This window comes from Falco punctatus (assembly GCF_963210335.1).
Source record: "Falco punctatus genome assembly, chromosome: 7".
Lineage (NCBI taxonomy): Eukaryota > Metazoa > Chordata > Aves > Falconiformes > Falconidae > Falco > Falco punctatus.
The window spans coordinates 21,125,867-21,141,884 of record NC_137587.1 but is presented as its reverse complement, the minus strand read 5'-3'; the positions used below and the strand labels follow the sequence as shown (position 1 = coordinate 21,141,884).

At 47.9% G+C, this 16,018-nt stretch overlaps 1 protein-coding gene across 1 annotated transcript in view; it reads right to left on the bottom strand.

Moving 5' to 3' along the window:
- PLEKHD1 (pleckstrin homology and coiled-coil domain containing D1) overlaps window positions 1-16,018 on the bottom strand; it is a 37,376-nt gene that overhangs the window by 6,560 nt on the left and 14,798 nt on the right. The window contains exons 2-10 of the mRNA XM_080396513.1: window positions 14,334-14,427; window positions 13,303-13,392; window positions 12,705-12,781; window positions 8,379-8,470; window positions 5,466-5,518; window positions 3,514-3,608; window positions 2,475-2,568; window positions 996-1,174; window positions 116-248 (exon numbers count right to left, since the gene is read on the bottom strand). Of these exons, the coding sequence (XP_080252639.1) occupies window positions 116-248; window positions 996-1,174; window positions 2,475-2,568; window positions 3,514-3,608; window positions 5,466-5,518; window positions 8,379-8,470; window positions 12,705-12,781; window positions 13,303-13,392; window positions 14,334-14,427 (907 nt within the window). The remainder of the gene's footprint in view (window positions 1-115; window positions 249-995; window positions 1,175-2,474; window positions 2,569-3,513; window positions 3,609-5,465; window positions 5,519-8,378; window positions 8,471-12,704; window positions 12,782-13,302; window positions 13,393-14,333; window positions 14,428-16,018) is intronic.

The following is a 16,018-nucleotide window of genomic DNA, read 5'->3' as shown; positions in this document are numbered from 1 at the left end:
ACAAAATGAGAAGAAAATAAAAGCAAGTCTCCCTCTTGATAGGGGATGAGCTGAAAAGGAAAATGAGAGAAGTCTGGGCCCAGGGACAGCACTGGGTGACATACGCAGGGGTTACCTTGAGGTCTCTCTCAGTCTGCTGCTTCTCTGCCGTCAGCTCTGAGAGTGAGTTCTGCAGCGCTTGTGACTGGGCAGAGTAAAATTCCCGCTCCTCCTCCAGTGCTCGGGACCGCTCCTCATTCTCCTTCATCCTGGTGCACGGCAAAGGAAGACAACCATCCCCACCCCACACAACCCACAGGAAGGAAGGGGCTCAGTACCGTGCTGGGGCTGGCTTAACTCCCCGGCTGCCCTCGGCGAAGACGCGCTAACAGGAGCGCCGTCTGTGTGTCACTTCAATAACACAGGCATTACTGGAGAGAGCCAGGTGAACAGTTCTCAAATGGAACATTCTCAACCCCTAGGTAAGGTCCAGGAGCACCAAACACTTCTTATGGACAAGTCCCTGACCATGAAACGGAATCAGGTGCCTAAGTCCCGATTTGAAAGGAGCAGACCCAAGCAGCAGCAAGGAGTTTGGCTGCCCTGCCTCAGTCTGTCCCTTCTGAGGTGTTTATAAGCTGGCCTCCTGCCACGGAACCAGATAAGCTTCCAGACAGGTCTTGTGTGGGCAACAAAAAAAGCAAGTCAGCAGATAGTCATGTTATTTGGCACCACTAAGCCTGAGCAGGGCAGAAGCGTCCTCTTCCCTTTACCACGCCCAAGGATGGAAATTATAAAGGATCTTGCCACTCTGCAGTTCTCAGGATAAACACAGGAACAGTTTTGAGGTGATCCTAATTTTAAGCCTGGAAATATTTAGCCATACCCTTTCTGATTGCCTCCCACCTGTGAGGGGGGAAACCACCTCTTTTCCTACCATCCTTTTCACAGTGAATCACATCTTGTCCCACATCCCTTTCTCTGACACCACTGTAAGAGCCCCTGCCCCATTTCACCTTTTCTCTGCCAGGAGTTTCTCCTCCAGAAGTTGCTGCATCTTCTCTTCAATCTGTTGCAGGCTGCAGTGCAGTCCCTGGATGGGACTTTGCTCCTTGCTGGGGCTGGTTGGAGGTGGGAGCTGGCTCTCATTTTCTTCCAGCATCTCCAGCATTTGCTGCTTTTCCTGAGAGAGCTCCTTGAAGAAGGGCAGAGATTATGAGTATCAGCCAAATCTAACATTTCTGCTCCCGTTCCTGCCTGGCTCCTCCCTATTGAGTCCCTCCATCCTTACATCCACATGCCTCGTTCAAGGTTAAAACCAGGAATATCTGGTTTTTATTTTGTACCTGCCCCATGAGGAGCAAATCTCCACCCCAGCCTTTGCTATGCAAGGGGGTGAGAACCCGCAGGCTAGTAAGGACTCGGCTCAGGGGCTGGAGCATCGTGCTTCCCTAGTGCATTGCTGATGCAGGCAGCTTCCCTGCCTTCCATCCCTGCCTTGCTCCTCAGTGTGAACTAGAGGCAACCCCTCTGCGGTGCATCCAGCTGCGGGGCAATAAGACATATCATGCAGTTTTCTGTTAAGTGTTGCATCTGGTGTGCAACTAGGGCATGAATGGTCTTTCCCCAGCTTTCCAGCTCCTTCTTTGTACCCATCACTGTGGGCATGAGGAAAGCTCAAAGGAATATCAGCAACAGACTTTTGGACAAACTTGCAGTGAACTTGCATGAACATTAAGGATGACATAGAGGCTTCAGAAAGCCAGCTGTGTGGAAATTTCACAAAAAATATACATTTAGAAAAGCCACTTTCCACCAAACCACCAGAGTGATATCAAGTAAAGAAAGGGTTTAATACATCAGCACTCCATTTCCTCAGTTCCCATGTGGTACATGATTCCCTGGGAACCATGCTCCCTTCTGTGAACAATGAATGCCGCTCTGCTGCTCCAGTTTCCACCAGGACTCAAGGAGTTGCAGCTAAAAAAAAATAATCAGGAAGCTATCACAGACTTATAGCCATGTTGGCTGGAAGGACCCTCTGGCAGGCTCTAGTCCAGCCTCCTGTTGTCTGGCTGGTCTGTCAACACAGCAAGATATGGTCAGCTGTGGCTTTCTGCAGTGGAGTTATGAAAAACTTCCCAGATGGAGGTTCCTCGGACTCTCCCACTCCCCGCCTACCTGTCTGGTGAAAAATCTCTCCCTAGTGATCAATCTGAGCTTCCCAAACTGCCGCTTGTGGTTGTTGTCCCACATCACGTCACCTGGTACTGCTGAGAAAATGTTGGTTCTGCTGGGCTCCGTATCACTTCTAGTCCTTTTCTGGAGGGGATTTTGGCCTTTGTTTCAGCTACCGAATGAACTTATTCATCTGCACAGGACTTTACTCTGGCAGTAGCGGATCTTAGATGCATTCCACAGGACAGCACTGCTTTCAGCCCTGTCAGTTCTCATGGATCGCTCCCAAAATGCTGTCACTCAGAGTGGTCACTCACCTCTAGAGTTTTCTGTAAAGACTGTGTCAGGCTTCGCAACTCTTTCTTTTCTTCCTCCACTCCTTTAAGGGAGCGGGCCGTGATCTCTAGCTCCCTAAAGAAGCAAAAAGGGTGATAGCTATTGCAGGGGAACACTATCCCCACAGACCGCACTCAGACCGTGCAGGCTGTGGATGCCTTAGCGCAGGACCTGTGACCAGTGGTTAGTACTGGCAGCCCTGGAGAGTCAAGAGCTTGCCAGGAAGCATCACACCTTGAACACACTACGGATGTCCAGGAACTTTACTGTGCCTCCTAATCAAGAAACCAAACCCAACAGTTAGTGCACTTCTCTAGCAAGGGCAGGGCCACAGTTGCAACTGGAAGAGCCCAGACAGGGCAGTCATATCTAAGCAGATGTAGGTCTATGAAAACAAAAATGGCTTGCAAAATCCCACTGGATTGTCTGAGATGTTATTTAGGGAGAGAGAAAGAAAAGGAAAGAAAAAAAAAAAAAAGACGACGACAATAGTAAAACATGCCCTTTCATCACACAGAGCAAAGCACTTGGATCCTTCCCTTCCTGAACACTTTTGCTGTTCATATTTCACATAGTGTAACTCTTAAAATGACAAAATTATTCTCCATGAGACAACATCATCCACCCAGTATCATTCAGCTGATGGTGGAAAACCAGATTCAGATGTCTGGAGCCCACATAGCTGGTCAAACTAATTTTCTCTCTGAAATCCTCTAGCACCTGTCCATTGTCGTGCTACTGTAACTGATCTGGGGTTCACTCACATTCCAGCCCTTTGAAAATGAAGTTGCTAAAGCTCTGAATACAAGATAAAATAAGCTGTATTCTGCTTCTCGCACAAGTGATAGCAAATGCAGGTAAACATATCTCAGCTGTTCCTGTTTTGGTCAATATAGCCATTTATCTCCTTCCTACACACACAAAATAGTGGATTTTGCAAACTGTGGATTTTCCACCACCATAGCTGCCTGGCACAGGAGTTTGCAGCCTTTCCCTGCCCTGCACAGCTTGCTGCCTTACCGTTTGATCTGCTCCTGCTCCAGCCGCAGCTCCCGTACCACCTCTTCAAACTGGTGCTTCTCTGCTTCCAAGACCTGGTTCAGACGCTCAAGTTCCTGGGCCAAAAGAGAAGACAGGAATGTACTCTGCTGACACAGTTAGGAATGGCTTCCCTGTTAACAGCGCCTGGGACTTTTAACCTGAGCTTCCACCACACTTTTGTCCAGGGGCAATTAGGAGAGCCTGAAGGGTGTCTGTGGATTTCCAGATATCCAGAAGTACCAGCCAGATTACCAGGCACCTGGAAATCCCGGCCATTGTTCCCTGCACAGATCAGCTCTGCCATGCATATACAGAAGGTCCAAAGGTCCCTGGGAAAGCTGGACTCAACGTGCAGGTACCATTTCCAGGCACCCAGATGTACAGATACAGAAAACCTAGACAGGAACATGACAGCCCCAGCACTGCTGTGCCTGAAGTGTGACATTTCTGCTAGCTCAGCCTGGCTTCCCACCCCTACTGGGACAGGAAAACATGAACTGCACGGTTACAGCTTCATTAGTCTGTTACTATCTTTGTGTTAATAAAATCATGCTTAAAGAGCACTGAATACCACAAGCTACCCTCAAGCAGTGAAACCATCGTACTGAGACCTACTGCAGATGGAGACAGGGACAAAGTACAGCAAGAGTCCTGCCCCCGCTCAGGTCACAAAACAGCACTGACACCAGATAAATTCAGAAAACGACTCCTGCTCCACGGTGCAGATACACGGTTCGAGTTGCTTTCCCAACGTATTGGTCTGAAGCCTTCAGACTCCCAGCCAGCCAGACCGCCACAGCTCGGTGAGCTATACACTCATTCCTTCATCAGCACCAAACTCCTTCAGACTAACCCGGCCCCATCTGCTCTTTGTGAGCAATGAAGATACTGTGCATGGCTTTGTAAGAGCAGGGATTTGTTCTGGGAGTCCTGGACTTTAGAAAAGGGCACTTGCCTCTGCAGGGCTGTGAGGTGCGCAGCAGGCTACCTCACCAGAAAAGGATGTCTCCCTGCAAAGGCAGAAGTAGCTTAGCCCTAAAGGAGCGTCCAAGCCACCTTTGGACATGGCTTTCCAGAAAGGTACACCAGAAAAACATCGGCCTGAGAAGCCTAGGTCAGCATTGCCATCTTTTGCTAAAGAAAGGTGACAGTAATTTTGGATTAACTGGAAAAAAGAGAATGCAGAAGTTTGTAATGTGATGGTCTACACCCATGCAGGCTTTCCTACTATATAATAGGACAACCCATTTGCAAAGTTGTCTTGCAATAACTTTATGATGGCGCTATAAAAACTAGTATAGATTTGGTGTAAATATGAGAATGAGCTACTTTTATTATATTAAGCAAATAAGTTAGGAATAGTTTGGAAAACAATAGCAAACTTGATAAACTAAGGTGCAATAGTAACATCTAAGGGCATGCTGTCTTGAGTTTTCCCTAATGCGATGTTTATTATTCTTCTCATCAATATTGTGCCCAAAGAGCAAACTACATTGCTTTTTGCTGCTCCTTGTTTCTCACAATGGTATCTCTACACTAGAACAAACGTCTGTTTCCACAGTTAGAAAGCAAATAAGCAGACAAGTTGATTGCCACAGTCTTCCTGAATCTGTCAAATAACAAGTGTATAATTCAATCCAGTGAATAAGTATTTAGTCTGATCTTCTACCCTGGAGACAATCACAAGCATGCTGCATGGGAAGTGCCTGGGAAGGGGGACAGGGATACACCTCCAGGACCCACCCCATGGCATGGCTCTTAGATTCCTCTCTTCATCCACAGGGCCCAGATTCCCACTCCCAAGAGGCTGGAGACTCTTGACTCCACAGCCTCCCTCCCTGAACCCTGATATGCCTTCAAACCAACAACTCCCAACCTCCCGCTCCTGCCACATGGAAGCTGAAGAAAATTGGCTTGTGATGAACACTCACCTCCTTTTGCTCCCTCTGCAGACACAGCTCTTCTGTTTCTTCCATTAGCTTATCTGGAAACACACACAGAGAAAGGCCAAATGCGGACAAAAGCAATTTATATCCAGGGGATATTTATTAGCATGAAACACTGACTGTTTGAAGCTTGAAAATACAGTGTTCCCTACTGCTTTGTGTGTATCTGTCCAGAAGTCTCCAAAGGCTGAGATGACACTAATGGGGTGTTCTGTAATTTCCCTTCTGCCAAATACCTTCATAAACTATACCACTGTATTGCTGTGTACTCCTTCTAAGGTTTAATCTCAATGTTCTTAAAGAGCATTGATGAACTAACCTTCACAACCCTCGAGCCGAGTGAGGAGAATATTCTTCTCTCTGCTTCACACACGAGGAAGCAATGGCACAGAAAGGTTAAGTGGGTGCACAGGGTCGCACCCTGTGCAGCAGCAGTGAGTTCTCCTGCAGCTCAGTGCACCATCCCTACCTGCCTAGCTCATTGCCCTCTCCTTCAGCCCCCGGGGCATCGCTGCTGGTCCCCCACTGTCACTTTGGGATGTCCCAGCCAAGCTCAGAAATCAATCCCCTAACTTAGCCACAAAACTTTCAGCTGTTAAGAACGGTTCCCCCCAACATCAGTTGCTCTTGTCTACTAAGGACACATGCCCGCCAGAGACTCTGCTCTTCACACTGTGACCTGATGCACCTACCCTGTGCTATGTTCTAGCCTTAAGCAGAGGCTGTGCCTTAGGCAGCATTTAGTCATGCTTACAGGAAACTAGACAGAAAGAAATTCTTCACAGTTAAGCCTGGGGTTTAGCTCTCGGCTCTGCCACCCAGCTGCAGTGCGAGCAGGGGCAGGTTCACTGTAGCACTGTATAGTTAAGACTACCACGTATCTGACAAGGAGGATGCTACTGGTTTCCTTTGTACTGGGACCTGAAGAGATTACTGCTGCTGGCAGAGTTACCACTGCTAGGAGGAATGCAGACCTCTACCTCCTGCCTAGAGCAGGGCTCCTGGTGCCAGAGCAATTATTTAGCAATTGTATTGCTAAAGCTCTGCTGACCACCACTGCTGCCTTTCCCTCCTGCTATCGCCCTCTTCCTCCTTGCCAGGACCCAGCAGAGCTGCACTGCAATTGCATAGAGGCTCTCCCACCTTCCCTTTTCTGCTCCTCCTTGCGGGGGCCAAGCCCAGGGCTTGACGGGCTTCTGCAAAGTCCCTGCCTTAGAGAGAAACCTGGGGGTTAGCATCAGGGATAAGCTGGGTGAGGGGCAGCTGGAATGTAACTTGTGAGGGTTCAGGGAATTCCCCAGAGCAGTGTTTGCTTCCTCCAGAGAGCCTTGACCTGCTGCCCGTTGCAGCGCCTGACCTCAGAGCTTAACTGCAGGATGGACGCGGGTCACTGAAGGTAAGACTAGTGAGGCAGTTCTATATACTGCCTCAGCAGTTATATAGGAAGAAAGAGGCAACTGCTGTCAAAAGAAAGTAACCAGCTGTGACAATTGACGAGCTCTGAATGTTTTTGTCATGGACCAAAGAACTTAATGAAATATATATTTTATATTCCAAATGTCTCCTGTTTGCTACAGAACATGCATTCCTCTATTTCTCCATCACCTTGTCTTTTATCACACTGTGGCCCTCTTTAGTCTCTTAGGCTCTTTAGTCTGCTCTCATAGCTGCAAGATAACATTTTGACAAAACTTTCCTGTTTCTAATTTTCCTCCTGTCTCTCCAGGTCCTCCTCTCAGCACTGCCCATTATCCCTTTGTCAGGTGTGGGACCATCCCTCCCTCCCTGCCTCACACACAAGCCCATCCATCAGCTCACATGTGTGAGTGGCAGTTAGATGGCCAGAATGAACATGCCTCCATACTTGAATTACGATCGCTGTTACATGTGAGACCATATACTGAGATCACTCCTTGATCAGCACAGATGCAGAAATGCAAAAGGCTCTTCAAGATCCCTCAGTAGCTTGATGATTAGGACTAGATACTACGAGCCCCTGCTGAAGGTGTCACTAACCTGAAGGACACAAAGTTGCTGCTAGCTTGTCTGAAGCAGACAACTGTCCAGACAAGTCACTGGGCTCACACCTGACTAGCAGCCCCCAGGTCAGAAGGAGTCTTACAGCTTGGGGAATGCTCTAACTTAAGAGACATCTGGGTTAAAAAAGCTGCTCTCCATTGGTTCCTGCTATGGGCAATGTGGGGAAGAGGCAGCTGGACCTCCCAAGCCAGAGCACCCAAGGTACTGCCATCCAAAGGCTGGTTTCCAAGTAGGGGGTTGGACCGCAAAACCTCCAGATGTCTCTTCCAACCTAAACTATCCTATGTTCACCTGGAGCAGCTGCTCTCCAGGATCCATGAAGAGAGCAATGACAAATTAGCCACTGCCATTAGACACCTCAAACAAGCCCATGTAAATGCTCTCACTTCCAATATGAACAGCGTGAGGAAATGCAGACAACGACTGAGTAAGACACAAAAAAAGCAGCTAGAGAAGGAAAACCCGTGCATGAGAAGCTGATCAGCTTCAAATGCCAGTCCTGTGTGATTCAGAGACTCAAAGGTATTGGCTGTTAGCCTGGTGAGGAGCTGAAATCAGCACGTCCAGACTTCTCAGGGACAGCAGCTGTCTGCGCAGTCCAGCCATCGGGAGCTGCAGGACTGCAGCATGCTGGCCAAAGCATGTTCTTCCTTCCATGCTCCACACAGACATCCAGATCCTTAATGTGTTTTGACTCCCTTCAAACCTGAATTTCTGCTGTTGACTACTCAAAAGCTTCATCCAGTAAAAGTCAACAGCAAAAATCTGTAGCTGCTTGGCTCAACCACACTGACAACTCCAGAAAAGCAAAATGGCTATTTTGGGGCTTCAAAGCTTTTGGAAGTAAGCATTTCCTACCTAAGTATTCCTGTTTCTCCTTGGCCAGCTGCAGTCCTTGGGCTTCCAGGCTCTCGATCATGGCTTCTCCCAGCTGGGCATTCTTCCAGGTCCTAGGGAGAGCAGACACAAAGCAGACCATAAGAGAGCTAAGGGTCCCACAGAGTGAGGCAGGGAACTCAGCCTAGCAGTCTACAGAAGGAATTCGAACACACAAACTCTCATCAGTTAGGACATTGAGTCTTTAGATTTTTGTCCACAAATGAACTGGAGAAATTTCCTTGACATTCAGTAATTTTTTTCTTTTCCTTCCTTTCTTTTTTTTTTTTTTTTTTTTTTTTAATACACGAGCTGTACGTCAACACCGCACAGCTATTCACATTTTTTTTTCCAGTGTTTTGGAGATTTCTGCACTGAGCTTAGTCTTAAGGGCTCTCCAGAGCAACCCAGCACATGCACAGCCTCCAACTGCAACAGGATCTACCTGGAACCCATCACATGGATCCCGACAGACTTCAGAATTTCCCACTGCCAGCGACATTGCCCTCTGCAGCCTTTCTAGTATTTTGCTGCTGTAGCCACTCTTCCCCTTCAAACATTAACTGGTTATTGACTCCTTCCCACAGCCTTCTATATTCAGCCTTTCTGGTATCCATCACCCATCCTGGAACCAGTCATTCCCTCCTCTGCCAAACTTGTAACCACTAGGATTTACTGTCTGGCCCCACACTGTGAGTTAAGTGTCTTTCCCTGTAAAAACAATGAAGAAACAGAGATAAAACCCAGGCAAGATGCTGGCAAATTGGGAAAGTTAAAGAAAGCAGGCATATTCAAAGAATACCTTGTGCTATTGCAGGACCATTGGTCAGAGGATCTCAAGATCTCTTGAACACATTAATTAAAGCTGTGAAAAAGGCCTGTGGAGCAGATGCCCATTACTGATTGAGCTGATGGATGGGGTAGGCTTTAATACAGATACTAAATACCAAGGACAAGGACACACAAATCAAAAACAGAACCAGAAATGGAGTTTGCTGCTCACTTCTATTCATGTTCCATTAGAAAAAAATACTTACATAAAATGCATATGTAAAATTCATGCCAGTCTATTTATATAGATGCACATACAGGAACAGCAATTGCTGCCCGGCAATTTTGCCATCTTTGTTAAATCCTAAGGGAGCATATTAACATTAAATAACTATAAGCCTTCCTGTACCAGGCCTCTTTGTGAGTCATTTGAAATTGTAGCTTTTGGGAAACTGTTAAGTTAGCAACATCTTATAAAACAATTTCAAGGCAACCTGTACTTCGCCTCTTACAAAAGCCAGACAAATTATTAAAAACACATCACTGCAGGGACCAGGCAACAAACAGCTCCAGCAGCCCAAGCACTGCCTTGTGCTCTTTGCAGACAGCTGGGTTTCTTTCCAGCTAATGAGCATCTAGGATATTTCTAAAGTGCAGAGGAAATTAGAACGATAATTAAAAAGGTGATGTTTTGCCCACAGGTAGACATCTTAATCCTGAGTGAGAACATGTGGGTGTGAATGTATTTTTCCACTAACATTCTCCGATACAGGATGAATCTAATGCCAGAGAAACCAACAGCAAACAGCTCAAGGTGGGGCAGGGGGGCACTTCATGGTCCACAGGATGTACGTACTGTGTTACTTGGGTTTTTTTCCCCATTGCCCACCAAGTCTACTTTTAACCAGTGCAAGGAATGCTGCTATGGATATAGAGAGTGTATGTGTACCCCTTTCCTCCCCGCCCACCACCAGCAGCAAAAGCCTCTCTGGGTGGAAAAAGAGCCTGGCCAGCTGGGAGTCAGGGCTCTGCTATTTCCAAAAAGCTTTCAAGATCTGGGAAGTGTGATAAGTCCAAGCCACAACACGTTAGAAGGGTGGAGAGGCCATCAGCTCCCCCTCCACAGTGGATAAGTGGTTTCCCTATCAAGCCACAGAAGGCTTGGAATAGCGCGAAGGGCTGAAGGCATCACTGCGCAGACTGTGATGGTGGAGGTAACAAGCAGTTGTGCAGGCACACACACCACCTAACCCCAGATTTAAAGAAGCAGTAGACAAAATTGAAACAAAGGAAAGAGGATAGAGGATGCTTCCCATCCTGGTTCAGTTTCCCCTCTTTCCCTTATTTAACAAAACCTCAGTCTATGGGGTTGTGGGGTTTTGGATGTTTTGGAATTTGTAGGTTTTGTGGGGTTTTTGAGGATGGTTTTGTTGTTTGGGTTTTTTTTCCCTTTGGTTGGTTTTAAATAATTAGAGAGGCTGTAGGATGATCACAAACTCTAAGTGCTGCAGTTCCATCAGCAGCACAACCTCCATCTAGAAACAACAGGGCACTAAAGCAGCTTACCTAGAAGATTTCAGCTGTGTACTTCTAGCTTTCCTATTTGTTGCAGATCAGTTTACTGGCCCACGCTGTGCCTTTCTGGCTGCTACCTAGCTCCCAGCCTGACCCTGCTGACATAAATCACACCACCTGTGCTTTTCCTCACACACAGGCTTATCATCAGCACTGATTCGGCCGGCGCTGAGGCTGCATTGCTCCCCTCCTCTGATGCAAGAACAGAAGCAGGAAGGGAAGGGAAGGGGTCTCAGGCAGATTTCAGCTAGGTGCACGTAGTCTGCTGTACGATAGTAACCACTGTCTAGCTCCCGTTTTAAACACTGGTGCTGGAATATAGAAGCAAGGACTAAAGAAAATGCTGGCTCTGTGAAGCAGCCACACAGGGCTTGCTTGTGAGACCTCTCCTAAGCTATGCAGCTACACTCCTTCCCTCCCATACACACCTGAAAGATCAATTTGGCCCCCAGATTATTGTCCTCGGCAATAGTCGAGTGAATTGGTGAAGATGAGTGCAGACCTGTGCTATTGAACAAAAAACTTTGAATTACCTAAGGGCTAAACCTGGGTCCCTCCTCCACTGCAGTGTCCAAGCCTGCTTGTGCCGAGTGGGTGACAGGACTCTGCCTTGGGTCTTGTGTCCCCTGGGGCTCATGAAGCATTAATGGACAGCTTTGTGTTGCAGTTCATGCAGTACCATGGAGCCAACAGCTTGCTCCAGCACCGAAGCAGCAGTGCAGAGCTTGGCTTGGGCTGATCCACCATATCACTGCATTCCCCTTTCATTGCAAATGGACGTTTTCAGCCTTGCAGCATTGGAATCAGCTGAGACACTGCCTTTACCATGCACACACTGGTATCACAAATTAAACTTGTCTGAAAGAGCGGCTTTTGTCCCTGCAGTCGCAAGAGACCACATAAACACATGGTAGTGCAGAAGGAAGGGCAGAGCAAAGCCTCATTGCTTCAAGCCTTGTAGCTGAGTAGTAGGCTCTGCTCTACAGGCCCTGGAAGTTCCTACCTGGCTTGGGAAAATCAAATCCCTGTTTAAGTGTTACCTCTTCCTGCACCCGCTGAGAGGAACCTGCTGTGGTTTTGCAGGACAGCTGCTCACTGTACTGTCAGGCTCCTGCGTGCTGAGGGATTGCAGAGCTGGTGGCCGACAAACTGCTAACCCCTCCAGAGCTGTCAGCGGGCTGTGAACGCAGTGTTTTACACATGCAGTGATCAAATCCTCTCACCCCTGTAAGTGGGCTGGAAATGCTTTGCTAACACCTCTTCCCCGGGGATTTAGCCTGGCTCCATATTTCAGAATTAAACTGTCTTAAGAGGCCAAGCCTTGCTGCAGCATGGCCTGAGCGCCCAGGCGGAAGGGATGCACACGCCACAGCCACACGATTGCTGCAGGGCCGTTACCGACATCTCGGCATGACCAGTACTGCTCAGGGGAGCAGAGAGGGGCTGGTGAGGTCCCTGCTCAGCAGCAGCACATAGATCCACATGGACAGCTGCTCACTAGCTTTGTGCGTGGCCTGTCCTGCTCTTACCTTACCCCAAATTCATATATTTGCAGTGTAGGGAGGTATTCTGACCCCCACCTTTGTCAAGCCCACGCACTTTGCTTCCCAGACAAAATGGACCAGGAGACCTCCCGTTCAGTCCCAGGTCCCACCTCTCTGAGGCAAGAGAGAAGGACAGCAGATGCCACTTGGTGTGTCAGCATTTGACAGATAGCAGCCCGGGATTGTTAACAAAGAGTCATACCGTGTACGGCACCGCACCCCGGGGTAGGACGCTTTGTGTTAGCTTTAGGGCATTTGCATTTAGGGAAAGAATTGGTCCAGGAGGCAAGTGAAGGTCTTGCTAGTCTTGGGGAGCCTGTCCGCCTCCCCATAGTCGTCCTAGCCAGGCTTCTGCCTCTTTATCCTTTACACATCTATGCAGCAGATCAAAGAGAATAAGGAATAGAAAGAAGCTTACACTTTTCCAGACTCCTGTAGCATCTCCAGCCACTGAGCCTGCTCAAACTCTGATTCAGCTGCTAGAACAATGTTACCCTAGAAGAGGGGAGGGAAGGGGAAAAAAACTGGGATTAGAGAGGCTGGTGCCTCACACCTCTGTGTACTGGAGGCACAAACTGGACACAGCTAGCACAGCTATGGCAGGAGAAGAGCCCACTGCAGGCTGCCACCTCCGCAGGAGGCACCGTGTGGGAGCAAACATGACCCAAGCCTACCACACATTGGAAAAAGATGTGCACAACAAGCAGTCATGGTAGGAATAAAGTGATAGGGCAACGTGAGTTCCAGGGCTCCTGAATATCTGTCTACTGGTCTGTTAGTGTCATAAGACCTGCTGCCAGAACAAACAAGTTTCCTTGTTGGTTGTCAAAGCAGGAACAGCAGCAAAGCCTTGAGAGGTCTCGGGATGCTAAGACACCCTCTCTCAGGATAGTCTGCCCAGAGACGGTGGGCATAACCTGGTGGGGTGGGGAGGACTGCCAATCCAGCTCTGCTCATCAGCAGTAAAGTGTGTTGTGGTGTTTGGGTTTTTCCGAGAGGAAAAGAAGTCTACTTACATGGAAGTCTTCATGCGAGATCCTTATGGCATAAGGCATGTTGGGCTCTTCTCTGGGCTCCACGATGCAGCCTCCCAGGGGTATGACACCCTGGGGATAAACCAGAGTGCTCCAATCAGTCAGCAAAGTCAAATATAACCATTACCCAACGAGGAGCTGAGCTTTCACCCTTGGTCACTTGTGGACTCCTGCCCTGCCTTGGCTATCCTAGAAGGGGCAATACAAACAGTTCCTGAAAAGCAGCAGGACTACCACCACCACCAGGAGAACACCAAGTGGTGTCTGAAACGGGGTAAATGTGACTCTTCTGCATTCAGCTTGGAGGGCAGGCTGCTAGCTGGAACATGGAAGTTGGACCCCTTATTAAAGAAGGGATAGTCTCCCAACAGGGCAGACATTGGAGATTCACCATCTGGTACCATGAGGGAAGTTGTGCATCCATGAAAGTCACCACCAGTAGGTCAACACCCTACATGTGCTGCATGGGGGTGGATGGGTGGCCAGCTGCCCCTAACCAGGCTGGGTGAAGTCAGCACCTTTGGAAGTACACACGCTTCATCAGCCTCCAGTGAGCAGAGGATAAAAGCAGACTTGGAGTACAGGGTCCCCCCTGTGAGAGCTCCTGGCAGCAGAGCTATGGAGGCTGCTTCTCATGGCTGAGGGCACCTGGGTTAGCAGGGGCTGGCTGTAACAGCTTACAAGTGCAAGTACAGGTTAGGAACAAGCAGCAACCAATGCTGTTAGCCCCACCACTGGCTTTGCCAACAGTATTCTCGTAGCCACGAGGTTAGTTGATTTAGAAGATCATGAAAACAAGGGAGTCCATATACTAACAGGTAAAAAAAAAAATATATTAATGTACCTTCTGAATCATTAAGGAGCCTGAAGAGGTACTGAAATTGTTCTTGTTCTTATTTGAGGCTTCCCTGGATCTGTGCAGTTTGTGACCTACCTCTTCTTCACTTGCTGGGCCCCTGGAGGCGGGGAGCTAGGAACAGAATAATGCCCTCTCCCATGCAAACTCTGCTCACCTTGGGGTGGATATTGAAGTATTTATTGCTTTCAAAATTTCTCTTCTCACTCTCAGCATAGTAGAGCAGGAAACTTTCCTTAATGATGAAGAACCTTTAAGAGAAATGAAATAAGTTCTGCTAGTACAGAGGCTGCGGTTCACAGCACAAGAATATCTCCACCTAACTAAAGCTGCACTCTGAGCAGCAGAGTTTAGGATTAGGGGGGAATAGTGAGGTGAGGTGCCTCACTTCTGGGCACAGCCGAGAGCTAGAACTTGGCACTCGGATTTAAGCACAAGTGCTTTGTGCTTGCAGTTTACCATAGCACGCACACACCAGTGTGGAAGGCAAACTATAGCACCATTTACTCACGGGGGAATGGGGTGGTGAGTCTGTGTCCAAGCACAGCCAAAGCCTTCAGCATCTTGACCTGTGCACGCTCTACCTAGTCCAAGTGTTGGATTCAATGTATTGGAAAGAGAGCAGCTTCTTTTTTTAAGGGTCCCTCTCACATGGGCTAAGAGCAGCTGCAAGCTTTTTTTTGCAGTCCCTCTTTCCTCGCACCTCAGCATAAGCCAGAAGGCAAGTGTTTCCACTGTAACACCAAGTCATATGGCAGGGAGAGTCACAGGCTGGCATCCCCCAAGGACTCTCAAGGCAAAAAATTGGCCACGAGAACACTCAGAAGCAGAAATAAAGTTTAGAGGTATTGTTAAGCAGAGTTCTTGGCAAAGTCTCCTGTCAATGACCTTTGTAAACACAAAGGAAATTGAATATTTTTTTTCATATATGCATCACACTAAAATGTGCCTTGTTCTGCTCAGTTAACCTAAGGTATGCTCTGATGAACACTGCATAGTAGCCACAAAATACCACAGCTTCTGTAAAACATGCCTTTAATTTACTGGAGCTTGTCCTCAAAACCGTGATTAAAGGAGTGCCACTTTTAGCTTATTTGCAAGTTCAAAATGCCCCTGGGAGAGTCCCTCTTCTCTTCAAAAATTAAGGTCGCACTACCCTGCAGGCAGTGGTACAGAAGAGAGAGATCTGTTACAGCTTAAACTCGGCCTGAATCTCTGCAGCACTCAAAGATACTGAAGAGCAGCTGAAAAAATGGGGACAAGTTTAGTAGGGAAGTTTCAAAGGAGTAAATGACAACGAAAATATATTGCACTGCTCTGTACATATTTTCTGATATGAGAAAAGAGGGATTTGGAAAGAAAGTGAAAGGCAATAAGCTAAAAATTAATAAAGAATGCCTTTTTACACTGCACAAAACACTGCTGTATGTATAATTTTCAGGTGGTCTCAAGGACCACAGCTCATGAGGAATCTGGAAAGGATAAGGCATTTCTGTGAGGAATGAGAACACACCAGGGAAACCTTCCTGCTTCTGGGCAGAAAGCCTCCACTGAAAGGGATCAGGAAGAGCCTTTCCTGGGCAGCACTTTCCAGTTGTGCAACCTGGGGATTCCTGCACCCTCCTCTGAAGCCACTGTTAGCGGTGGGCTACGGGCTGAGAGGTCTGTTCTGCAGGAGCAATTGTAATACCTCCACCCCAGCCCTCTCCTGGAGCAGAGAGCCTGTCCGATGGAGCCAAGCGCTGCCTCCAGCACAGACAAGCACAGCAATTTGGTAACCAGCTTGGTTCCTAAAGCTAAAAAAAAAAAAAAAAAAAAAAAAAAAAAGAGTCAAAAAGCTGG